This window comes from Tauraco erythrolophus, chromosome 9 (assembly GCF_009769465.1).
Source record: "Tauraco erythrolophus isolate bTauEry1 chromosome 9, bTauEry1.pri, whole genome shotgun sequence".
NCBI lineage: Eukaryota > Metazoa > Chordata > Aves > Musophagiformes > Musophagidae > Tauraco > Tauraco erythrolophus.
This window is the reverse complement of record NC_141473.1, coordinates 9557695-9583578: the sequence shown is the minus strand read 5'-3', so window position 1 is coordinate 9583578 and position 25884 is coordinate 9557695. Positions and strand designations below refer to the sequence as shown.

General features: G+C 39.5%; 1 protein-coding gene across 5 annotated transcripts in view; it reads right to left on the bottom strand.

Annotated features, from left to right (window-relative positions):
* Window positions 1-25884, bottom strand: part of ABLIM1 (actin binding LIM protein 1) — a 217432-nt gene that overhangs the window by 28798 nt on the left and 162750 nt on the right. For 2 of the 5 annotated variants that reach the window (XM_086616546.1, XM_086616547.1), the window contains exons 7-12: window positions 20441-20528; window positions 15735-15793; window positions 13191-13253; window positions 10843-10890; window positions 6822-6899; window positions 3926-4081 (exon numbers count right to left, since the gene is read on the bottom strand). In XM_086616546.1, coding sequence (XP_086472672.1) covers window positions 3926-4081; window positions 6822-6899; window positions 10843-10890; window positions 13191-13253; window positions 15735-15793; window positions 20441-20528 — 492 coding nt within the window. Of the gene's footprint in view, window positions 1-3925; window positions 4082-6821; window positions 6918-10842; window positions 10891-13190; window positions 13254-14730; window positions 14743-15125; window positions 15129-15734; window positions 15794-20440; window positions 20529-25884 lie in introns of those variants that run through there. The other 3 variants (XM_086616550.1, XM_086616548.1, XM_086616549.1) reach the window with 2 other exon arrangements.

The following is a 25884-nucleotide window of genomic DNA, read 5'->3' as shown; positions in this document are numbered from 1 at the left end:
GTCTAACTGTTACAATAATATCCAATGGCAGTAGTGTAAAACATATGTAGAATTTCTGGTAATAAACATCCAGCTATACATCTTGCATTGAGACATCATGAACTCTCATGGAGCTGGTGACACTGTGAATGTAAAGTATCCAAACAAAGGAGTGACATTTTTTATTTGGGTACAGAACATCTCCTTTTCAGCAAGTTTACATAAAGCTTTTTGAAGACTGCTTTCGTTACTTTCCATCAAAGCCCTGAATGCCTTTTACATTCTCATTTTCCTAATCCTTATAACTGCTCAAGTTCTATACAGCAAACCACCACTTCATTATAGATCTAACAGCAGCAGCCATAAAAATTTTGCTGCACATGAAACATTGTACACAGTGCTTTGTAGCATCATTCTCTACAAAAAACAACTGAGAGCTAATCTAAAACTTTCAATATGAATAAAAAAAAGCACATGTTGTGATGTGTATTCCCACATTTTTCTACTAGTAATTTATGCGTTGCTGTAAATAAACAAATTTCCATAATCTGCTGTGGTTGCCTAGATGCTAAGGTAATGACTACTGCAAAAGGTAGTCACAGGAATCTAAGACTGGGAAGGCAGCCCAGAAAGTAATATGTGCTGAATCCATGACCAACCTTTCATGTATTTTTACTCCATCACTATCTGACATTATCTTGCCATTTTTTGGGAAATGGAACCGCACTCTGCAGCCAACTTACTGTTTTATCATGCACAGGTGAACTGCCATATCTCAAACACTGAGTCTGCCAAGGAATGCTTGGTTTTTCAGGGTTTAAGAGGACTTTTAAAAACTGGTCTATCACAGAAGTTTTTACAGCAGCCAGTTAGGAATACGGTGTGCAGTTGACTGAGAAGAAACAGCACAGTTCCCAAATAGTAAGCTAGTGGAAATACAGAGTGATGACTACAGATTAGAAAAAAAACAACAAAACCAAAACCACAACAAAACGTCTGCATAGAGAGTCTGTTCTGACCAAATTTACAGTAAAACTTCTCCTCATTGTAACAGGCTCAATGCTCTATCACTTTGAGATCTAAGGGGCTGCTCTAATACCTGAAGTCACGCAGATCATTTTGGGCCCTGGGAAGTTTCTGAAAACTTTTAGAGGTGTCATTTTATAATATAAGTTCCAGCATTTTGCACTGACATCATTTTAACTTTTTCTTGAACTACCAGGTAAGATGTCTGCTCCATTCTGAAGCATCTATCACATTAGAAAAAAAATACTTTTCTCAAGTTACAACAGCTTGTTTGCTGAAAGCTATTTACAGATATCCAGTGCTCTCAACTGGCAGAACACGAGAAACAAAGGACATGCAGGTAAAATGCTGCTTCTCTCACTATTTATGCAGCAAAAATCAGAGCTGAGAAAAGACTTGATTTCAGTGCTGATCAGGTTGCTGCTAGCAGGGCAGAAGTTATAGGACATGAAGAACCTGAGTAACTGACAGTTTCTGGACGCTTTATCACTACATTAAGGGTCAGCCTCAGTAGTGGAAAATTTATTTATAGATCTCATTTCATATCGCTTCACCTCTTTTATATTAGAAGCTGAACTACCTCTTCATGAGCTTCCTTCCACTTCCCCTGCTAACGGCTGGCAGGTCTGGAACTAAAATGCCTGGTCCCACTAGATGGTGCTATAGAATCATAGAATGGTTTGAGTTGGAAGGGACCTCAAAGATCATCCAGTTCCAAGCCCCCTGCCATGGGCTACGTGAAAACACATTTCGTTACAGAATTTCAGAAAAACAAGATTGCGATTTAATTGAACAAGTGAGATTATGAGAGAGAAACTTTTCGAAGCAATTCCCTTCCATTGCAATAAAGAATGAAGTCTCACGCTGTATCTTCCCACTTCCTATGGCTAAAGAACACAATTTTCTCATAGATCATTTGCTGCAACTAAGGCTTGTCTCCACTACTGGATTACCTCTGGTGACTCTCCCCTGCACACCCTGAAATCTTTCTTAGCTAGCTGAGTCTGGGGATTTCTTCTTCTTTTTTATTTTTAAATCATAGTGAAGGACATTTCTAGGGTACAAGCTTAAGCTCAGGCTGCCCTTTTATTTACCACCACCACATACACACACTTTGCGAAGAGAATACAGGCTAAATCACTCAAAGCCTGCAAATCCCTGCCATGACTGAACATGTCACCTCCTTTGCTTTTTAAAGATGATGGTGACTGATGTATGATGTATCAAGGTTGCTGTCACTCAGTTACCACAACACAAAAACAAAGTCAGAGATCACTCCACCCCCATGGGCTTGTGTTCTCATCAGGGCAAGGGAAGGGAGGAGAAACAGGTACAAAGAGGTGAGGTAACTTGCCCAAGGTGACAGAAGTCAGCAGTAGCATTGGATGGAAAACCCAGATCCTCTGAAAAGAAGGTGAGAGCCCTTTTGTTTCCAGAACAAATGTCTGTAGTCACCAGAAATTAATAGGATTTAATGCTGGTGAAAATAGGGGGTAAGAAAACCCCAAAGGCTTTTGCTTATTGCCAGAACAAGCATAAAAGCAGACAGCTTCCACCATACCGCTTTATCAGCTTCCAACACACTGCTTGGTAAGTGAGAAGCTTCCTCTTAAGGATTAACAAATAGTTCACACCTCTGGGTGAGATTAGTTCCTCCTCTGTGACTAACAAGAGACTTGTGTTTGTAGAGTGTTTTGTGGAATGGCTCAGGCCTGTTGAAACTGGTCAGAGGTCACCAATCAATCTCACAGTGGTTTTGAACCAGATGTCAGCTTGATTCACTACCAATATAAATTTGAGGGGGAAATTCTGTAACATTTTGACCTATTAATCTCTTGTTTTATTCCTGAGCTGAATTGTTTTCTGAATTCCCAATTTATAATTTAAAAGACCAACCCTATGAAACATTAAAGAACAAAGCAGAAAAACTGCTCTAATCTGTTGCTAAGAGAGCAGATTATCAGTCACTGATCCCGGCATCTTCAGACCACTGGTGCCCGAATGATTTACTGTACTTCCTTTTTCCCCAGCTCATCTTCCTACTCAGTTCAGTTACAGTTGGTAAAGTCACTGAGATTTCTAGGAAGTAAATCCATTGCCAGGTCCGTTTAGATTTGCATTCAGGAAGTCTGATTTACAGTCAGATAATATTACAGGACAAAACCTGCTTCTTGGTGTGAAATATGTAAATAGTAATTGCAGCTCTGGAAGTTCACTTGAGAAAACTGAGGGACCCTATAACCTGAAAGATATCTTTAAAAGAATAAATTAGATAGGGTTTTTTCTATCATTGTAGGATACAAGAATTCTTACTAAATGCCAGGAGGTTAAAATGTGAGGCAGCTATTTCCATAACACAACTAGCTTGTTTTCCCAGCAGGAAGAGCACTTCATCTGATCTAGTTCAGATTTTATCCAGTATGGCCGGCAAAGTGCTCTGGAAATGTATTTCCCTTCAGTACGTATGAGAGAAAGCACCCCACTGCTCTTAATCCTTTTACTGCAATAGAACATCACAGTATTCCTCATATTCTGTTGTGATTATTGGTGCTTCACAGCACACCACCAGGTTGGCTTTTGCCTCACACTCTGGACTTTGCTGTGCCCAAAGACTACGATATCCATGGGAGTTATAAGAACGCACATGCAGACAGGCTGCATACCTCCCCCCTCCTATTCCTCTGCCAGTGGCTGGTGTTAATGTAGGTGTTTAATTGTGTGTTTAATTGTGCAGTTTTGCACATGAAGCTTCATCGTGATTGTTCCTATAAAACTCAGATCAAACAGACAAAAAGCACTGAGAACAGGAGCAGTAACAATACCAAGGAGCGTCAATTAGAAACTGTTTCCAAAGAGGACAGAAGCGAAGCAGGCTTTGAATAAAGCTTATAGCAGAAGGTGTTGCTTGTCGGTTCATTACCTCTCCAAGACTCTGTCTCTCCTGTCTGTCCTCGTAGGCGGAAGTGTAGAATGGCTCATAAGTAATTAGGTCTGGACGTTCAATGTCATAAATGGCCTTGACTTTGGGAATGGCTGCTAGATCCTTGTAATCAAGGATCTCATTGTCTACTTTTGCCTGAAGGTCAAAGACAGAAGATAAATTAACTTACACAAATGCACCAGTAATTTCTGTTTTACACAACTTATGATTTTTGTGTATTTGTTGTCACACTGTTGCTATGGAAAACCCTTTTTGGCACTCTACATGCAAAGTGATTGCTTCTTGTTCTTCTCCAGTTGGCCTCCTCTGCAAAAGCACACAGTGTTTTCTCAGTTTAGGAAAGAAAGAACATGGCATATATAGATATAATACAAAAGTTTCTTAGTCCCGGTAGTGAGCTGGAAACTTCAGCTCTGCAAATCATTCACTTTATGGCCTTAGGCAAGTATTTTCACCTTTCTGCTCTTGTTTTCCCATTTGTAAAATGTGTGATAACATCAACTTAGTTTGCAGACTACAGAGATTACAAGAGGATTCCATGCAGAAGACCACAGACTGAAAGGCAACTCATAACTGTGCACACAAGAGGAAATACAACTTATGACAAAGAAATAAAAAGGCAAACAGGACCATTTGTCAGGACTAGGTATCAAAACTACCAACTGAAATTATTATATTGCACTCATTACTCAACGTTTACCCAAGCTTGTGACTAAGGCATACGTTGCTTACTACCAGCATACTACATAGTATTGTCATTGACTATTTTTGATACTAAAACTGCAAGGAGCTCTTAACTGGTTAAAAAATGAAAGTAGGAAATAATTTCCGAAGACAGCTGAATCCATCAGAAGTAGCTAGAAAGAAGTCTTTCATATAGTTCAGAGAGTTAATCTTTCCATACTTAAGACTCATTAAAAAAATTATCATCATACATTCTTACCTACATTAGAAAAATACATTTGATGACTGAAATTGAAAGAGAATTTTCAAATTGGTTTTCAACTCTTCTATGAGATATTTTATTTTTTCATAGTAGGCTGCACAAAGAAATGAGGCTGATCCGTTTCTAGTCACATGCAGTTCTGTTCTTCCCAAGCACTAACATCTCGCATTTTCAGATTAAAGTGCATTTGCCTTCCCCAGCTCTCCTAACCACCATTAGTCTGGTGGTTCTTAAGCACTGTCATAAATCAGAAACAACACAAAACATTTTTTGATAGAGAAGTAAGGTTTGAAAGAGTCAGGAAATTCACTTTCTAAAATAGCCTCAAATCTGTTTTGTTTTGACTCACCAGATATATAAAAAAAAAAACTTAAGCTAATTTAAGCCTCAAATATGCAGGTATATTAATGTATGTTATTTCTGCAATATTTTTACCATAGTCTGTTAGTGAGCTGCAAATATGTCTGGATATTCTTAATCCAATATAAATTAGCAATAGTTATTTTTATAGACCCCAGTCTAGGCTACCAGGTTGCCTACAGACTGTTCTGTTGAATTCATAAGCTACAGCTTACGAAGTTCATATTACCAGCAGAACGGCAGTTCTCCAGGACACGCTCTGCATTTTGGTATCCGCAGCGTGAACATTTTTAATACATCAGCTAATTTTTCTTCTTCTTGTTGAAATGCACTGAAGAACTAGTATTTAACTCAAACTCAGGACTTGAGATATGTAATTTGATATACACGTAACTGATAAATTTATGTCTTACACTACGTTTTCACCTATATAATCTTAAGGTTATCTATAAAATCAGTGATTCAGCATTATGCACAGGTTAACAGAAAATAAAGCTTGCCCTGTAGTTTGTCTCTTTTTCCCAGCATACTTTCATCTTTGCTGCCCTCATAAGGGACTCACTCTCACTAACTTGCATTCCTGTGATTTTCTTCCTTAGCTGTTATCTTCCACTTCTGCCTTGCTTTGTGTGTGAGTTATCTGAGAGCATGTTTTATATGAGGACAAAGGCTATATGGACTTTCAAGGAACAGGGCTCTTAAATAGATGTGAGTTTTTGGAAGTGTAGGTTATATGCATGAAAATACAGCAAGTTTGAAAAGCCCAAGTTGTTCCGTTATTAAAAAGATACTGACATTTACTACACTGAAATGCCTGCAAAAATGGTATCAAAAGAGGAGAAAAACATTATTCCTTTGAAAATTTTGGGTCAACCTTCTGCTAATGTATTTCCGCTTTTAATTTCTAAGATTTTAGGGGCTCAAAAGGTACCAATAATGAGGCGAAGAAGTGAAAGAGGTCCCCTAAAACAATGAAAGAGGGGTCTTGATTACTGTAGGAATCACATTAAACTCTCCATCTCAGGTAACTAATAAAGTAATTTATCAATAGCTCTGCATTTTCAGCACTGTTACTTTAGTAATAGAAGGATGCTTAGTATGATTTGTGTTCTAAAATACAAATCACCTTTCCTTCTATAACCAAAATATCTGACTTCTGAAAGGGAAGGTGTTGTATCAGCGAGGCTTCTTTTAGCGTAGCTGACCCTCCTCCTCAAGTCCTGCAACTGCAGAAAGCAGATCTCTCAAGAACTGCATATCGAGGTGCACAGATCTCAGATAACCCCTAACTAAGCCAAATGACCTGTCTGCCTTCTGCTCCTCTTCACAGCACCAAGTGGCTTCAAGAGATTTACTGTATCTTTCTAAGGGAAAAAGGAGCTGGAAAAGGCCTACCCTCCTCTTGAAATTCTGTAGTTATAAAAACTACATCTGTCATGGCGAGAATTTTAACAATTTAACCACTGGAATGAAGGCATTAGCATCAGTATAAAAGAGATTTATTTCAGCATGGAGTATTTCATGTGCAAGGAAGGGATTGGCAGCTTATTCATCAGAAGGAATACTTACATAGATAGTGTGGCCTGGAGAGCCAGGTATACTGGAACCTGGTCTGGAATAAATGCTTTCTGATGATGTTCTTGTAGGCTGAAAAACAAAAATTAACTTTTCAGAGCAACCTGAAGCCATGGACATTGGTAATTTTGGTTTTAAGTGAAGAAATCTGCATCTTGAAATTAACTGAATTTAGGAAAAAATGTCAACACAAATGCAAGCATTCTGGCCAATTTCACAATCTTGTGAGGCAAGTGGGCTTTTTTTTTTTTTGGTAGGGGAAGGAGTACTGTGAGAGGGGAAGGAGGTTTTCTAAACCATACAATGTAAAAGACTGACAACAATAATGAACACAACCAAACAACACCTGCCAGAGACACCGCAAGGAGCCAAAGTACAGTCCAGGATAGCGCTGCTGGTCATTTTGTCAAAACATTAGTTCACAAACAGCAGTTCAGCAGACAAAACTGTTGAGAGGAGCACAGCACACACGCTATCACTTTATGGATGTTCAATCACTGGATTTCCATTATGAATACAGAACTGAATTCAGCCCTTTTAAGTAGAAGGACCAGAAATCCTTGACTTGGAGCTGTTCCCTACCTCTGCAGCACAACCTAAATGCAACACAAAATCTAAACTGTTGGTTGAAATTTCGTAATTTCTCATACTGCAAAAGTCTTGACATTTAATGATAATGTCCTGCAAACTGAAATTCATGAGAACAGTCACACCCCTACAGAGCAAGTGCTGTTACACATTTAGCGGATTTTCCATCACTAAACAGACACTGATTCTCTGGGGGAAGTTTTCTGAGAGGAGACAAAATTACTTATCACCAGGCTACTGTGGCAGTTACTCCTAAACTTTAAATTAAATTAAATCTTGGTAAATAGTCCATACCTCATCAGCTTGTGACATAGAACTAAGGGACCTGCAGGCACACACTAAAGACTAACAAGGCTTAACAGCCCGGGTCGCTGATTTTTCTTCGGAAATATCTGGAGTGAATTCAACAAGGGTACTGGACCTTCCTTATCTCTCAACATACGTCTCCTGAAAGGATCCTTCAATGGACCTCAGAGTCTTTCTATCTTTTACTTCATAGCCAGGAAAGCTATTGGAGCCATCCGTATGAAAAATGCTGAAGACTAGCCATGGATCATATAGCAGGCTTTCTCTGACTTCATTTGTGGAAATGAAATCACCGCTTTCAGGGAGAGTCAGAGGAATAAATGGCTTTGAACATGTTCCACCAAAAAACGTGAAGATTCAGATCAAACAGAGAGCAGATGTGCCTGCGGACTGACACAGCCACAAATCCTCTCCAGAGCATGTCTAAGAACACTTTCTCAGCTGGACCTTTATGTATTTCTTTCCTTTTCTCTCTGTAGCTGCAAATTCCTACATCACAAAAGGGAACAGAAATTTCTCAGCTGCCCTTAAGCTCCTCCCATGATGCAATCAAAGGAAAAAAAAAACACCACAACCAACCACTTGTTTTATTGAAATCTTCAAGAATTAAGCTGGAAAATCTGGCATTGTTGAGAAACACTTTACTCCCCCTTCCATTCTGCCATTTCACACCACTGTCTGCTTGAGCGGAGACACATGTAACATGTTGCTGCAGTTGCTACGGAAAACAATTGTTTTCATTACAACATAGAGAACAACATTGAGTACTTGAGGTACTGTTAGGGGTGTCTCTGTTACCCTTGACTTTTGGCAGACATACTTCAAGAGTTTGTCTGCTCATTTCTCCCTCTTGTAGGAAAACAAGTGTTAGGAGGAGTTAATGGCTTCTTCCCAGCTGCCATGGCCTCTGGGTTGCTCTTCTCTCTGGATCGTTTATAGAAAAAGAAATTTTCAGCCCTCAGTCCATCTCCTAGTCTCCTCTCTTAGCATCACTGCTAAAAAGCTTTTCAGCAAAGGAAAATTCACTTGTTTTTATCACTTCAGTGAATTTTTTAAATTAAGTTAGACACCTTAAGAAGATAGTTTCAGCCACATCCCGCTAACACCTTGGTTAGGTGCTCTTAACCCCAGAGTACAGGAGCAGTCGTCAGATGGACTGGCAAGTTGTAGCACCTGTTCTTCATTTCCTCACTGTGTTTCTGCTGCAAGTTCCTCATTACCATCCCATTAACACAGCCATGAGCCAGATATGACACCCTTTAAAACCAGTTTTCTATTTTCTGTAATTCTTCCTGCATACATAAATTTTACCTTCAGTATATTGCAAAGCTCCACATTGCCTGGGCGGTATGCCATCCTGCCAGCCACTGCCTGAGCACACACTGTTCCTCTCCTGAGGAGTTTAATCCAAGCAGACCTGGAACTCTGTGGCTCCTCTATTCACTCCCAGTCCTGTATCTTGTTTACAACACAGCCCTGAAGATGGTGCATGAAAAAGAGGACCTCTACATCTGCTCTCACCTTTCCTTCCTCACTTTGCCCTGTTTCTCGTTTTGAATTACACAGGCTGTTTCCATTGCAGATTTTCTATTCTGCTGCTCCCATATGGTCTGGAATCCTTCACAGCTTTACACTTTCCCCTAAAGACAATTGCATTGCACTTAAAAACATTTGTGCTGCTTGCCTTAACAAACATACACTAAAGCTTCCTTGATATAAGCTGTTCCTCTGGCATACTTTTAGTTGCTATGGTTGGCTCCTCTCCAAAGAGACCTCTAATAGCTCCTGACTGAAAACCTGTGAGAAAATATGGCTTTTATTAGCTCGTACGTTATATCTTCATTAGCAGTTGAGAATCCTGACTCTGTGCCACTGTTGTGACTATATCTTAAACAAGTGGCAAGAGGCACACTGGAGGTCAAGTTCTCTATTGATGTAGCTGCAGTGGGGTGTAAATTCCGTCCTAGAGGAGAGCTGATCAGAGCACAGGTGAAACAGAACAGCACTTATCCCTGATTTAACTTTAATCTTCAGTTGAGATATGTGAGCATCTCTTGCACACATTATTGGAAGAAGGCAGGTAAAGAAATTAGAGGAAACATCCTTTAATATGAATGCATTAATTCAGAGGTATTTCCTTCCACCACAATAGTCCTGTGACACTTGTCCTACACTCCCAGCAACAAAATACATCAAGCTGCCTTACTTCTACAAGCAGATCTGGAACACTCTTTATATGATTTTTCTTGTTCTTGAAGGATTCAAATAGAGTTTTTCATAATGCCATCTTTGTGCACAGGAATTTAGAGCAAATTTCTATGAAGAACTAGAACTAATGTTGTTTTTTCTTTTCTTGTGGTGCATGGCCTTTCTCCACTTTTTGTGACAGAAGAAGAATCATCTCTTTTTTTCTTTCCTCTTCCACCCAAATGGATGTAACAGTAGTAAATGTATCAATACAGGATGTCTGTACCAGATACAGGAAGTCTATGAAGCACATGAAAAAAAAATCAATACAAATTCAGTCAATAGAAATTAATGCATGTCATTAAAGGAGCCAAAGGAAAAAAAAAGATCACAAAGCATCTAAGGTATCTGCAAGACTGCTCAGTATTTCCCACTTTATCACAGACTTCTAATGTTTATGTTTTTGTTCTTCATTCCATGCATTTGTCTTCAATGCAAAAGTTCTTTACCAATCTCATTTGCAGATTGGCAGATGTAACACCGTCATGCTCATCCTCCCAGGTTCACTGTGAATTTCAATGCTCAATTATTTCATCACTCATGCATATGCTCCAGATTGATTAACCTGCTATTTTAATACTGTATTGTAAAGCTTAAGATGTTTATTTGGATTTACCGCATGATGTCATGTCATCATGCATGGTGCATCATCTAAATAAATAACTACTTCAAAAAAATTCACGCTAGAGCCATTCACATCATCAGATGATGCTACGATATGCCAGCTCTGGCTTTCTCAAGTACAGATGTTCAGAATCATGCTCTATAAAAACTTACATGTGCAGGCAACTAGATCAAAACTGATCCCAGGAACATCTGGCCAAACAGATGCACTACTGTTTAACAAATGCATCGCCAGCATTGCTTACAGTACCTGCCTTAGTTTTTTGATAGAGTTCATTATGCAAGGCGGTGACAATAGCTGCAGAAGAATGAATATGTTTCCACTTAATCACATTTAACATTATAGCTTAAGAAAATTCTCCAAACCTCAGACACTACTTTAAGTGAAGCATGTTTATAAATAAACTAATAGAAGATTAGGATGCAATTTATTCTATTAGGCAGACACAGCATTGCAATAGCAAGGAATTTGTTTTTTTAAGTACAGCTCTTGCTACTCTGACTACGTGCTTCATCAACTGCAAGGTTTTACAGTTATTTAGGACTTTTGAACGAGGGTGGCAATTTTCAGTGGCCATGTACAAGATCAATAAAGCACCTCAGTGTTACAGCATTCACTGTGCCTGTCTGCTAGTTTAGCTGGATCCTTCTCCTTACAAGAGTGTTTCCTTCAAATGCATGCATTTATTATTTCTCTGCCTAAAAAATCTACACTATGTATTCGTCAAGACAAAACTAATGACCATGTTTAGTTCAAACTCACAGACACACATATTAATAGGCTACAACTATTTTTTCTTTCTTTTGTAGACACAAAGACCAGAGAGGAGAATGAGTTTTCGGCACACAATCATTGAAGGCATGTTGCTACCACTCTTTTACAAGACTACTCATGCAAATGTAGCCTTTGCCAAGAGTAAGTTAAGTGGAAAGCAGGAGAAAAACTGGGAAGATCAGAACATACTGAATTCAACAGTGAACTCTCAGAGAACTCACAGGATTCCACCCTACAATTTTCAACTTACAATTTTCATGTAGATTCAAGCCTTTGGCCCATCTTTATAGCAACAGCTTTGTGTCTACAATGCAGAAGAACATTTGAAGCCAAAATCTGCCTTGAATTACACTTTGTGTAATCAGCATGTAAATCTAAACAGAATTTAATACTGAACAAATTTACACAAGAGGATATTCATCTCATTTGTATCCTACAAAGACTACAAAGCAAGAAAGAGAACATACCTTTATTTTGACATGGGCTGCTCCTATTTTGCCTTGCATATTTTTCTAATACATTGGATAGGTTTTGGTTTTTTTAATCCTAAGGCTCCTGGACTTCAACACTGGAAACTCAGATTCATGCATGCTAAGCTGAATGGAAAAAGCCACTACAGTGGCCTAACAGATGAGTGAAATGGTCCCACAGTTTGCTGTTCTCAGACTCCAACATTCAATTCTACAAAGCCTGAGACTGAAGAGACATTGGCCTCTTAAGGAGAACTGGTAACACATTTTTGTAGCTGTATTTTCTTGATATATAGCTCTGTAGCTGACACAAAGAGCAGCGTTCAGAAGCAATTAATGAATTGCAACATCCTAAGTTAACTGACTGAAGTCAGTTCAACTTAGGATGAACCAGGTAACACCCTCCTGCAGAGTGCATCTAATGCAAACATCTCCTGCCCTGGCTGATGATACAACCATGCCCACTTTGCAATTAGAGAGGCAAAGGCGGCACAAGCAGACACAATGGAAATCCAGCGGCATGGACTCTATCAACCTGTCTGCCCACTGCCAGCCTGCACTAAGTCTACACCAGTACATTCTTAATTCCATTCTTAATTCATTACCAGGTGAAAGCTACCTCAGGTGTGTCTGCATGCAGTACGGCCACACGTTCCCCCTCAGCAGACACAACTAATAAATAAGCACTGCCCTGAAGGAGAAGAAATGGAATTGAGTGGTGTTTGTAGGTGCAAAGCAAACTCCAGGAAGTCTGAAAGCAGAAAGTCCGGAATCAAGAGGACAGGGAGGATCTCCCAACTCAGACATGGATGTGCCCTGGATTAGAGAGAGGCAAATGCTCTTGGGCAGCACATAGAACATGTTCAAACCTGGAATTTTGTAAGTATTTTCTCAACTAAAGTATTCATATGTAGTTGGTCAAAACACAGAAAAAAGTAACTGATGGCATTTTTTTTTTCTAAAAAGCATGAAAAACTATTTCTTTTTAACCATCACTTTAAAGTCAGATGCTTTTCATCATTTTCATTTGCTTCAAATTTGCACTCTAATTTTTTATTTTAGAAGAAAAACTTTCTGTAACACTAGAAGAACAATACTACAGCCCCCAAAAGCTCATCTGAACCTAAAAAACCATTAATTTTAAGTGTTTCATTAAACAAAACAAAAAAATGCAATAATTAACAAACAACACTGCACCACATGATGCAAAACACAGCGCCAGTGCCCAGGGTGGCAAGTGGTAGCAGAAAAGCTGTGTGGCAGAAGTAGTAGCAAGCACAGCGAATGACAATAACAAAGAATCTTCTCAGTAAAGAAGACCATTATTAACACTCTGAAAACACAACAGCAAACCTCTGCAGAGCGTGGCCTGCGCAGAACCAGACTCTTTGGATAAAAGAACTCAGATGAGGAATGCTGTCATGAAACACAAAAGGGAAAAAACAGTGAAAAGGAAAGCAGTTTCCCCAGCTCAGTGGTTAAGCTCTTTTTTTCCAATCAAGTTACTAATACCTACTTGCTACATAATATTATGTGCGTTATATAATATCTATGTTACTCCTTAATCCCTGCAGCATCATGAACCACCGGACAGCTGTAAAAAATCCTAAGCAATGTATATTTTTTAACATACATATGGCTGCTTTATTTTCTGCTTGTTTTGGCTTTGTAATCCTCCACAAACATCCAGTGGGAGGAAGATCTAAAACAACTATTGTTTTTATGAGCTCCCTCTCAGATCTTGACCAGCTAGAGTGCTGATTAGTTTACACCACAATTCAGTTACTGAGAGAAAACAGAACTTGCTTAAAACTTCTAAAGCAACTTCAATGATAAAAGGGCTTTTGGGTGTGTTTGCTCTATGGGGAAAGGAAACCCAGCAGAGCAAAGAGGTCGTGTCACTGGCTTTTTGCAGAACCACCAGAAAATTTAGGCCTGACCCTAAAAGTGGCTATATCATATATTTGTCAACTCACAAACCAGATTCTGATTCTCACATCAGGTCTAAATGTATGTCATCAAGAAACTGAAAGTCAATCAAAGTACAGTTCATAATTTAGTGGTGACGTGTTCAAATAGCACATAGTTTCCTCAGTTTCATTTTTTTTCTGTACCTACCTGTTTGCTATGGCCTTTGTTTGAGTCAGCAGAAGTGTCAAAGTCACTGAAGTGAACTCAAACTGATTTTAAAATAAGGTGTCTGACTTTGCATCAGAGTAGACAGATACTATCTGTGATGTACAGTTAAAGCTAAAAATTCTCCATCTCTCCAGCTAGCTTCAGTACAGCGCATTTGTCAATGTCTTTTAAAGACATATTAAACTTCTGCATAGAAGCTCTCATCTAGGAACAAGGTGACCTTGGATAGCTGTGCCATAATATTTCTCAGATGTTCCCTTAATATGCATTCCTTCACTTCTCTTCATTTCATTTTCCTGCAAGAACTCACTTAGGCAAAGTCTTGCATGTGGATGAATTAATTTACTTCTCTCACTTCAATTAAAATTGGCTGAGGGGGAAGAAGACTGACATGATCGAATGTGTGACAGAAAAAAAGAAAATATTTGAAGAGGACTTTGGCCATTTCCATGCAAAATGGAAATAAAGCAACTGATTTATAAGGTCAGCTGGAGAAGGTCCATAAGGGCTGCAGTGCAGTCAGGAGTGCTTGGTAGGACTCTTGAGTCTAAGTGAAAGAGAGGTATTGTACCCCAAACATTCACTACAAAGCACAAGTGTTCTGACACTTAAGTAGGGCCAAAACACTGTCCTACATTAAAATTGCTAACTGAGGAAGAAAATCCAGTCTGGCACAATTTTCCATTTTCTTACGGAAAGTCAGGACAGAACAATGTGCAAACGCTGGATTGTTTGTGATGTTTGGCCGTGCTACAGTGACGTTTGGCTGTGCTAGATTCCATGCCCACTTAAGGTCAATTATACTTCTGTATTAACAGTACAGACCACACTAATACGAACTTTCCTCCACAAGAATTTATCTGCACATTACCTACAATCATAGTAAATTCTCTGTGGAGGATGTTTCACAGATCAGTGCACCTGAACAAACTCTAAAGGACGTGACTTCCTGTGAATGAGCCACACATAGAGCACAACCCACAGGATATCCTAAGTACTTCCTTGTCAGCACCTCTTAGTTTCCTTGTCTGAAAGTCATTTTATTCACATACAGTCTCTAATATTCATATCCAGAAAAATTATCAAAGTTCAAAGGACAACTGAGACATCAAGAAGAGTAAATTGTCCGGAAGATGAATTAGTGAATACGGGCTCAGAATTGCCTGATGCACGCAAAAAGCCAGGCTCCAGCATTTATCAGTGCAGCATTATTGCCATCAAGGATTTGATCCAGAAAGTTTGTCTGGATATGCTGAGATGACTCCAAGGGTAACTGCAGCTCTTCTTGGCATTCAAATTAGGATCACTTTAGGCTGAGGTTTATTTGGATGGCAAAAGAAGAGTCCATATTGTCTAAATGCTGTAAATAACCACGAAGAACAGGGAATCCCAACTATAAAGCAATTAAACAGATGTGCAAAAATACTAAAATATATCATAGCATTTACCCTGTTCACACTTTCTCCTTAGGAGTCTCTCTCACAATAATTGAGATATGAAATGAAGTGGTGCAGTGACTTTGTCATATCTATATGTTAGTAAATTACACTATCTTTAAGGCAGTGCACTGAGACAGGTATGTGAAGGCGATAAGCCTAAAAATCAGAGCAATACCTCTCAAGTGCCTCCACTGTTTATTCTGCCAGAGTGGTGACAGCTATGTGAAAAAAACATGGCAAAAGTCACTCTTTTTAAAACAGCATTTAGTTATTGCGTGGGCAAAATATCTGGTGTGTCACTGCCACAAATTCAGCTTACCCGTAGCTTATCTTCAGTCTTGGTGGACTGCTTACAGTCGGGATGCCAGACAGTGGAACCTGAGGGAGGTAAAAAACCATCTTTATTCAGAGTAAAGCAGATGACAAGTCCGTTATTAAAGTGAATCCCTTCATTGCATCAGATGGTGAATCTGTATGAACTATGCAAGTAATTCACATTCAATTCTAGCTCACGGGAAATAGAAGTGAAACAAAAAAAAAATATTCAAATCCTTGGCTCATCTACAGCAGCCTCTTCCTGAAGCTGCCAAAGCACTTTGCACACATTCTTAATTAAAACTCAAACGGCCTCAAGCAGCAAGTCAGCAAGCACCAGCTGGAGGAACTGAAAGATAGAGGGTTCCTCTGGGCAGGATGAAGGGTAAGAGCAAAAGAACTGGGCCATGGTTATCTGATCTGTTCTGCCCTCAAAGGAAGTTCTGATTTTAAGTTAATTAATACTGGGAAAGTCCTATGACTTTCTTGAGCAACTGGTGTCATATTCAGTTACTGTAAAGTATTACTCAGATCACCTCTCCCCTGTAATTATGCAAAATGCAACAGGAAAAGCAAAATTAGAAAATTCACAAAGCATCCAAGGCAGGGCTGTGTCTCACCCACTGCACTAAGCTAGAGAGGCCAGTATGACGCAGATGATACAAAGCACCATGTGAAAGCGTCTCCGTAGATCACAGTGTACCGTACTTGCCATTGGCACACACATCATTTCCACTCCTTGCTCTTCAAGGTCACTGGCATGTGCTGCACTGGCATTTCCACATGGCATGTTACTGCTTCACATCCTACTAAAAAAGGCAAAGCCTCTGGTCTTTGTGTCCCGAAACACAGGATTCCCTCTTATGCTGTAAAAAATTGGAAATACTCAGTTGTCCCCAACAGCTGAGCAGTGTCAGGGGCAAGGAGCACTTCCATCCCGTTTCAGTTCTCCTTTGCAACAGAGTGTAAGCTGTGATCACTGCTGGGAAGCTCCTGGCAGGTATTAGCCAAGTTGAAATGGAGCAGAAGCTAATGCTGATTTTCAACAGTGACTGCAGCTGCAGCCAAATTCAAACTTCATTCCAGTTACCACAAAGCTAATACAAAGCCTTGTCTGTCGGGGGGACGACGACGACACGTCACCTCTTCACTCTGTCCACAAAGAAACCAAACAGAGCAAAGTCCAGGTCTCCTGCTGGTGACTATCAGCTCAAGTGCAGTCAGAGGAAACCTCACCCTCAGAGCCCAGGAGAGGCATGGGTCAGGGCCCCTGGAAATTTTGTTCTAACAAGTCCTTACATGGCTCGGTACAGAAGTAAAGACCAGCAGGAATGATTTCACCTCCCAGCAGCACACAATATCATCATCATCAGGAGACTGGAGAGAATGCTGTGACTCTGGATCAGGGGTCTGAGATGTTTGGCTTTGAGTCTAAGCCGAGGAAGAAGAAACTGTGCGTTTGGCAGGGGGAAACGATCAGACACCAGGGAGAAGTGTACCAAGAGCCTTCTCTGTAAACAAGCAGCAGCCTCAGAGCCAGGACCCCACAGAGCCTGTGAGATCAGGAGAGAAGCATGCCCTGTGTGTTTGCTTACGAGGTCGGACAGATCCAAGCACTCAGGAGGAAGGGAGTTCATGTTCTAAGGCTGATGAACTAAAACTCAGGTTTAGGTTCAGTTCTCAAATTCAGCTGTGAGCTTCCTGTGCAACCCTGAGAAAAATTGTCTCTATTCCTCTGTACCTCAGTTTATTTTCTATTGAACCATCCCTAACATCAAAGAAAAAGCTGTCACTGAATTTTTGGGCAGTATGTAGCATAAATTGGCACAATTTTAGGGACACTCCAGGATAATGCTGGAGCTGCTGAGCGTGAACAAGAAATGCAAGGGAGTCCGGATGTCGTTTTCATGGTGAAACTTAGCTAAGGGTTGTGAGGTGGTTTGGTTTGGTTTTTTTGTGGGTTTGTTTGGTTTTTTTTCACAAAATGATAAGAGGTTTGAAATATGTAAAATTTAAAAACCCAAATCAGACACAGCAGACTTATAAAAAAGCATTTAAATGTAAATATTTTTCCATGATCTTGAACTGTGAACCACCTACAAATTCTAGATTTCGTTCATCCAAACATGTCAATCTATTTTGAAACACTTGGAACAGCGCAAATTCTCAAGCTGCATCGTCACTCTCTTTCCTATCAGAAACAGTTCAGCAAACTGTAGTTATTCCCATTCTTAACATACGTTTGTTTGTTCACTTGGCAGACACCAACCAACACATTCATTTATTCGGCTTTTTCCTTTGCACGTACCACTGTTTCAACATACAGCTCTCTAAAAATCAGCAACTTGAGCTATTATTTACACATTGAATAAGGCTGAAAGTCCGTGTGAGAATCAAGTGAAGCATCCCTCTAAATGCTGAGCAACATCCTAGCTCAGCATCAGTCTTCTGCGGCAGACAATACAGTAATATATTACTAGGAAGTCAATGGGAAATACAAAGTTTCTGATGCTTCTTCCTTTTCATTTTCCTGTGTTGGAGCAGGGCAAAGCCAGAGTGATTCTGCTAGCATTATTCAATCCACCCTTAACACAGAAAGCCCCAAAATAGATGGTTTGTTTTTCCATGTTCTCCTTTTGCAGTTTCCCACACATTTCTAATACAAATAGCTACCACAAACCTGCCAGGCTCCTCTGTTATACCAAGCAATACCAACACAGTGCTTTCATGTCCTGTGGAGAGGACAATTAGAAGTGAGATGGAAGCTGCCTATTTTCATATATTTCATCAATAGCATGATTTTGGTTCTAGCTTTAGTGCTGTGGTGTTGTACTTTTATTTCAGGGAAATGCTTGGAATGCTGTTATTCTGCACCCTAGAGTAAATAACTTGGATGGAGTCAGGATATACATTTCAGCTGAGAGCTTTGGACAGGAAAGGCTTTTAGGTCCCTTACACTTACAAGCATGCTGAATTCAGCAAGGAAAGCTTTGGCAGGACAGTCTGAAGCAATAACACTATTTAGTCAGAAAACAGCTTGTGAACAATAAAGCAACACGAACTGCCCCTCCTTTGAGACAGAGTGAGCATGAAGAACATTAATTCACAACCGCAGAAATGTACAGCCAAGAAGAGAATGATAACAGATCAAGGAGACAGGTGTCTCTCCCCTGCTCTTTCATATCACCTGAACCTGGCCAGGACAAAACCTAGCATTGTTTAAGTAGAAGCAACACCTTCTATCTTATTTGGATCCACAGAAATTTACACCACAGCCTACCCAATCAACATGAACTCCCACTCTCCGCTAGACTGGTGCAAGCGGCATCAGTTACAAACGGCTGTTACTAATGACAGCGAAAGATGAACGGATGCTCACCTTGAACTCCGCCTGTACTTCACCATACTATGATGTGAGGAAACTAAGAAGATTACCAGTGGTCAGATGCTGTAACAGCTCTTTTCTAACTAGTCTTCCCAATTTGCCATCAGAAAGCAGTACTTCCACGCAGCCCTCTTTCAGTCTCTCCTTGCTCTTGCAATGAAGAGCTGCTACACAACTCCATAGCCAGTTCTGTGCACAGCTGGAATAAGACGGCTAAGGTACAAGGTCAGTGAGAGATGAGAGAGACGGACTGCAAGGGAGGACAAAGTACAAAATATAGCTTCAAAGGAATTCCTTAACAATATTATCTTATTTTGGAATTCCTCCACAAGGAATCTCTCCTCAGGATTTCAAGGGATGGCTACCACCACACCTTTATCGTTTCTCTCCTACACTTTTACAGTCCTTTCAGGTATATCAAGCAAGTTTTCCAATGCAAGTACAATATACAAAATTCCAATATGTATCTGTCTTTTTCACTTTGATTCTGGCTTGCATAAATGTGTATTATATGTCTTTCTACCAACATTAATTAATACTACAGCAAGTAATAAAAATAACTAACTTAACAAGTAATGTGCTACCTTCTGGGAGAGTAGGTGGAATTCAGATCAAGGATACTTTTCAATCAAAGAAAAGACCACTTTCTTTTTTATGTGAAAAGATAACAAAAAAACATGCTTGGTAATATTTGGTAGTGTGAGACTTAAGAAGGAGATGAAAACGAACATACAAGAAGTGACTGTAGAAAGTAAAAAATAAATTAAATGGGAATAAAAAGAGAGACATGATCAGATAAAAGGGAAATAGGCAAGGCAAGCAAACATGATTAAGAACTGGAGGAGACAATCAGCATGCACGGGGAATGAGATCTACGTGATTCAAAACAATCTCACTGCAGTCTCTGGAAGTTTTTCCATTGCCTTTTACAGTTTGGAATGTGGTCCAGAAGAGTAGAGAAACTGATCAGAATTCAGGGGAAACCTTCTAACTTGGTCTGGTATCTTATATACCTGTCTGTATGCTAAGCTATCCATGAGATACTAAATTCAGAGGCAGCCTAACAAATGTCATTTTTGCTACACAGCTTTTGAAAACACAGTCTGCCTCAGCTACGGTGTAGAGCCACGGCAAAGCCATTGTTATGGTCACCCACTAGGTGACAGGGTTTCAAGTGAAAATGTATGAGAACACTCTTGAAGACAGGATGGCTATAGTCCTCCTTGCCCATATTACGTAGGGATGGTTTATAAACTCCTGAGGTCTGTGACAGAAAAATTACAAAGTCTGTTTTTCTTTTTTTTTCGGAATGGAGACATCCTTACCTTGCAGATACATTTCTTCTCCTTCCGTGAACATTTGGTTGCACCTGCTGCATCGTGCACAGCTTGGATGATAATGCTTGTCACCTGCCTAAACAAAAATAAAAAAGGGAAATGAGGGACTAAGGCATTGCATTGCTTTGTAAGCACTCATTATCTGCTGACAGACCACTGCCATTTTTTTTTTCTAGTTCACCTGTTACGATACAACATTGCCTTCATGATGTGAAACAGCAATGAGAATGTAAGATACACCATATTGCTTCAGTCAGAGGTCTAGCTAGTACAGTGTCCTGTCCTCAACAGGGTCAGCAGCCACTACTTGGGGTAAAAGGCTGTAAGAAACAAGACAATACAGACAGCTTTCACATCTTCCCATTCAAGTAATCAGTGGTTTAAAGACTTCCCAGCTAGAGGCTATGCCACAGTCTATTCTCCATGATTTGCCTAACACCTTTTTAAATCTCCATCTAACAGTCCGAGGCAATGAATGTTGCACTGCAGTTACGTATTTGCGTAAACCTGCTGCCTCCTCGTTTTGTCAAACAACATGTATTTTCTCAATTGCTCCACTGTTATGGATGAATTTAGACAACAAATGACAGTTTTCAACCTGCCATTTCATTCCTTGGCTTTCTTCCTGACACTGCTGATATGGGCATTAATAAAGAGAGTTTTCCAGAGCCACTTCTAGGACCATTAACTTAATTCAGATGCCTGACTTTAGAAGCTTCACTAGCACAGACAGCTTGAGCTGAATTTGAACTACTGATGGAAAGATGCTAAATACTCTACATCCTGTTACCCAAATCCAGTGATGTTCTCTTAAACACATTGATATCCATAATAAACAAAGTTGATCAGATTTCAGGCGTATAAGGACAAGAAAAATCAAGGCACAGATATTAATGTGATTTCTTCTCCTTAAGAGACCAAAGAGAACAATGTATTAACTTCCTTGCATCAGAAATAAGCATGCAATTTCCACATCAGGCTTTTTTAATCAGAAAATAATTAATCCTAGAGTGACAAGTAATGAATTCTAAAATGTTTAAAATTGTACCTGGCTTTCCAAACAAATTAACCTCGTATCTTTTTTTCACAAAATATTCCCTATCCACTAAGATGTTATACACACAAAATATCTGTTTACTCTGTAGCTGACTTGTAAAATGTCATCAAGTGCATTTCCTACCTCATTATACTTAAGACATAACATTACTAAATTCAACCTTTCCTTATGTCTATTGAGATGAATAACAACATATTTTTGGTTCACATTTGACATTGATTATACAGGCTTAGTATTTAAAAGTATTTATATGAGATGATGAAGTATATGGATTAAAGTATCTGACAGCTACCAGACAACCAGCTCTACCACACAGCCCTTCTACAGGTAAAGTTGCACTATTTAACCTGAATCTTCTCCTTTATTCTTGCCTTAGTAGTGTAGTACCTGGGTTTGATTTCAGGGACGGGTGGGAAAGGTAGCTATTCATAGAGACAGTGGTGTAGAGACAGTGGTGTTTGTGGACATGACTATTTATCTTTCATTATCCCTGGGAACAATTCCCGTCCAGGAATTTCAGCAATACAAGGCTAAAGAAGAGGACTTGGTGCACTGTTAGTTTAGCCATATGCTCACTCTCCAGTTGCAAAAAAACCTGCGCTTCTCTTAAGTCTTTGCTGCTGATTCCTGCTTCTAAGAGGGCAGCATCCACCAAACAGGAAGACTAATGTCATTTAGTACTTTTTGCACAGCAGATTTAGATCTATCAGGCAAAAAAGGGGCTCTGGTAAAAGGGAGAATGAAAGAGCACTACAAGATATGGCTATTCGAGGAAGAAAAGCTAATGAAGGAGGAAACACAGAACTGATGCTTGACTTGCAGCAACAAAACCAATATTGAACTGAGAAGGAAAAACACAGTTAATGCTCATCCTCTTTCTATATTTTTCATTATTCGCTGTCCTCTGTCTTTGACTCTCTCTAGCAATTATTTAACCTCTGAGGTGTCCCATCAGTTCCATTCAAGACTGAAACTTAAGAAAATGAAGAAACTCTGAATGTATTTGAATTGTAATGCTGGCATCCAACCACAGCTATTCTGATCCTGAATGCAGAAATGCAAAGACCAGCCACTTTTACATATATATATATTTTATACATATATATATATATGCAGCTTAGGGCTGTGACTATTGAACATGTTCTGTTCTGCACTTTCTGCCTCACACAAACAATATTGTACATACAGAGGAACAACAATATTTTCTGTGTTCTGTTAAAAACAAATTCCAACTTTTGAGCGTTCCTAAAGTTCTTCAGCAGAGTGGGGCCCACAGAGGTACTTGTCACAAGTGATTTCAGACGTATTTGATTTAAAGATGATGGCAAAACTGATGTCCTGGGAACCGCTCCCAGTTAATGAGATATAAAAAATTCCTGAGAAGACTGAATCACTGCCGGAAAGAATCTTCTCCAAACAGGAAGACAAGAATTGAAAAATAGATTTGAAATAATAAAACAGGAACCTTTTCTGGGCCCTGCCTGTCTCATCCAACCAAAGAATATCTATGCAGCATAACTGTTCCGCTGCTTAACAGAGCTTGAATTTTGAGTAGGCACATAAATATTTCTGAAATAAAAACCGTAGTTTCTCAAAATGTATTCAGTAGGGTAGCTAAGTAGCTACACAGTCTGAACTGGAAAGAGTACCTGTTATATTGTTATTAATTAACCTCTGAGATACCCCATCTGAGGTGGGATTGTGTTCTGGAGATGCTTACCAAACTGACAGACTCAAAAGACTGAAACATTAGTACATAAGTATTATCAAATGAAGCAGATTTCACAAAGAAACAATTCCCTACCAAGCACCCTGATGCTCAACTAAGGCAATGTAGTTTTAAGAAGGGCAGTTAGGATCCAGCAGAGATATCTATCTTGTAAGAGGACCATGCCAGTTGGCCAAAGAAAAAAAAAAAAAAATCACACATTCACACCTGTACAGTGTCAGCTTCTGTTATTCCAGTCTGGCCTTTGAGGTGTGGTGGTTTTGATTTGGGTTTTATTTAAGGTTTTTGTTTCGTTTTGTTTGTTTGTTTTTTATTTAGGAACAAGAAAGCCATATTGCATCTGTGTTTTAATCAAATGCTGGATTTCATTGTCATAAGCAAAAAGTGCCAATCCTTTGGGTTTTGCATAGCTACTCTGGCATTCCTACCCCAGGCTTCTGAGTTTCCTGTTCCTTGTTTTGCAGTTAATTCACAATGACGTTGGTCTATCACTTCTACTAGCTTGATCCTAAAAGAGTCCATCTCACGCTAATATTAATGAGTCTTTCACGTGCTGTGATCTTCTGATAAATATTCCATTTATTTTTCTCCTCATCACAAAGCTTTTGTTGAAGATCCTTTAGAAAAGGGCACCTGGATTCAAGTACTCATTTTTTAATTGTTATAAGCAGTTTATATGTTTTTAAAAGCCCTCCTATTTATAGGAGGAACAAATCCAGAATTCATCATAGTAATATGTGCAGACCTGTGGCCTCTCTGAAGACTTTTTCCCCGGAAAAACTTCTGATACGCTACTGTCAAGAGAATATAGTTTAAACAACGTACATGTGTCTCTTCAAAACAGCCAGAGAGGCTGATTTCAAGTTTATCAGATCTTTTCCCAGGGCTGAAACAGCCGGTCAAATTTTAGCCCAGTGTGAGTGAGGATGAATGACCACCACACCCCAGATAACACAGGCTTGCTCAGTGGAAGCACTAATATATCCTGCACTGGAGAGGTTTTGGGAGAGTCACATACCGCAGCAGCTGCAGTTGTTGCTGAACACTTCCAAGACAGATTTGTGAGTTTTTTGCCTTGGTAATGTTTCTACAACTCAGGAGTGCAAGTCTTTCTTCAGTGGGTATCCAGTGGAAAACAATCAGCATCTCAGCTAACTCAAGGCTAATCTTGCCATGCCTAACTTGCTGTAATCATCTGAGAAAACTGGTTGCTAAAAATCAGTCATTTACAATGTATTAGGGAAACCTTTTCGACCTACAAGGGGATGAAATATTCACACTTTTTAGAGACCTGGTCTTGCTCAGCTCCCAGGCTGCTAGACCCACATTCAGTATGGCCAATGTGCAGCTTCCTGTAATCTTATGCTACTGTGCTGTGTGCACTGTAAGGCTTCTATCTCAGTCCTGTTGGCTGTAACAAGTAGCATTAATTCAGTGCACATTTGCCCTGAACGTTCTTTAGCCAAGGTGCAAGAGGGTTAAAGTCACTTCCTTCCTACTATGCCTAGCTCCCCTTACCCCTTCTCAAGTTCACTTCACTTCCAGAAATCCCTTACAGTTCGCTTTGCTACACAAGGACTTCTTAAGTGGCATCTCGTACCCTGTCATCAGCACCAAATCACTTTCTTGTTCAAAAAACACCTATGCAGCCACTAGGTTTTGATGTGTCATATTGCTTGTGATCCCGTCGGAATGACTTCAGCATTGGTTGAGGTCTTCAGGACAAGAAATCTTTTACATTGAGGGTGGTGAGGCACTGGAACAGGTTACCCACAGAAGTTGTGGATGCCCCATCCCTGGAAGTGTTCAAGGCCAGGTTGGATGAGGCTTTGAGCAACCCCATCTACTGGAAAGTGTCCCTGCCTGTGGCAGGGGGGTTGGAACTAGATGATCTTTAAGGTCCCTTCCAACCCAAACCATTCTATGATTCTATGACCCATACCTTAAAGGACTGTCCCTAAATGAAGCTTGAGTAAGCTGAATTCATTGATGAAAATACCTTGGTTTTGCTTAGCTAGAAGTGCTAAAACCAACCACAATAAAATTGAACATCATTACTCTTACTTTGCATGTAAATTCTTAAATGGAATTGAATGAATTGACAGCAAAGATTCTTGTCAAATGAAACATTAAACCTATGAGTTACTGTCACTGCTTATGAATTCTTCGTTAAATCAACTGGCACTTGCATTTTCAGTAGAAGCAAAGACGATCAGTTACCAATTTATAACAATACACAGTCTCTTTTGACTTTCCTATTTATCTTCTACCCACACTGACAAATCTAAAATAGGTTCTCAGATTAAATCCCATTTGAACACAGCAGACAGAAATATTTAGATTAAAAAAAAGTAGTATTTACTCATTTATCAAATACTTCCAGAGCCTTAGAATTGCAGAATGAAGGAAGAGTGGCCAAAGGCATACTAAGTGTTGTTATAAATGTAAATACACGGATGTTAAATTTGAGTAGCTTTCCATGGTTCCGCAAGTCTCACTGATTTGTAGTTGACCAGAAATATATGCGTTCTATTTATTTTCTACATCTTATTAAATATATCTGTTATACACAATATGCACATTATATGCATATTCATATACAGAAAATAGATTTTAACAATATTTCATGTAATAGTAAGGTTTTAT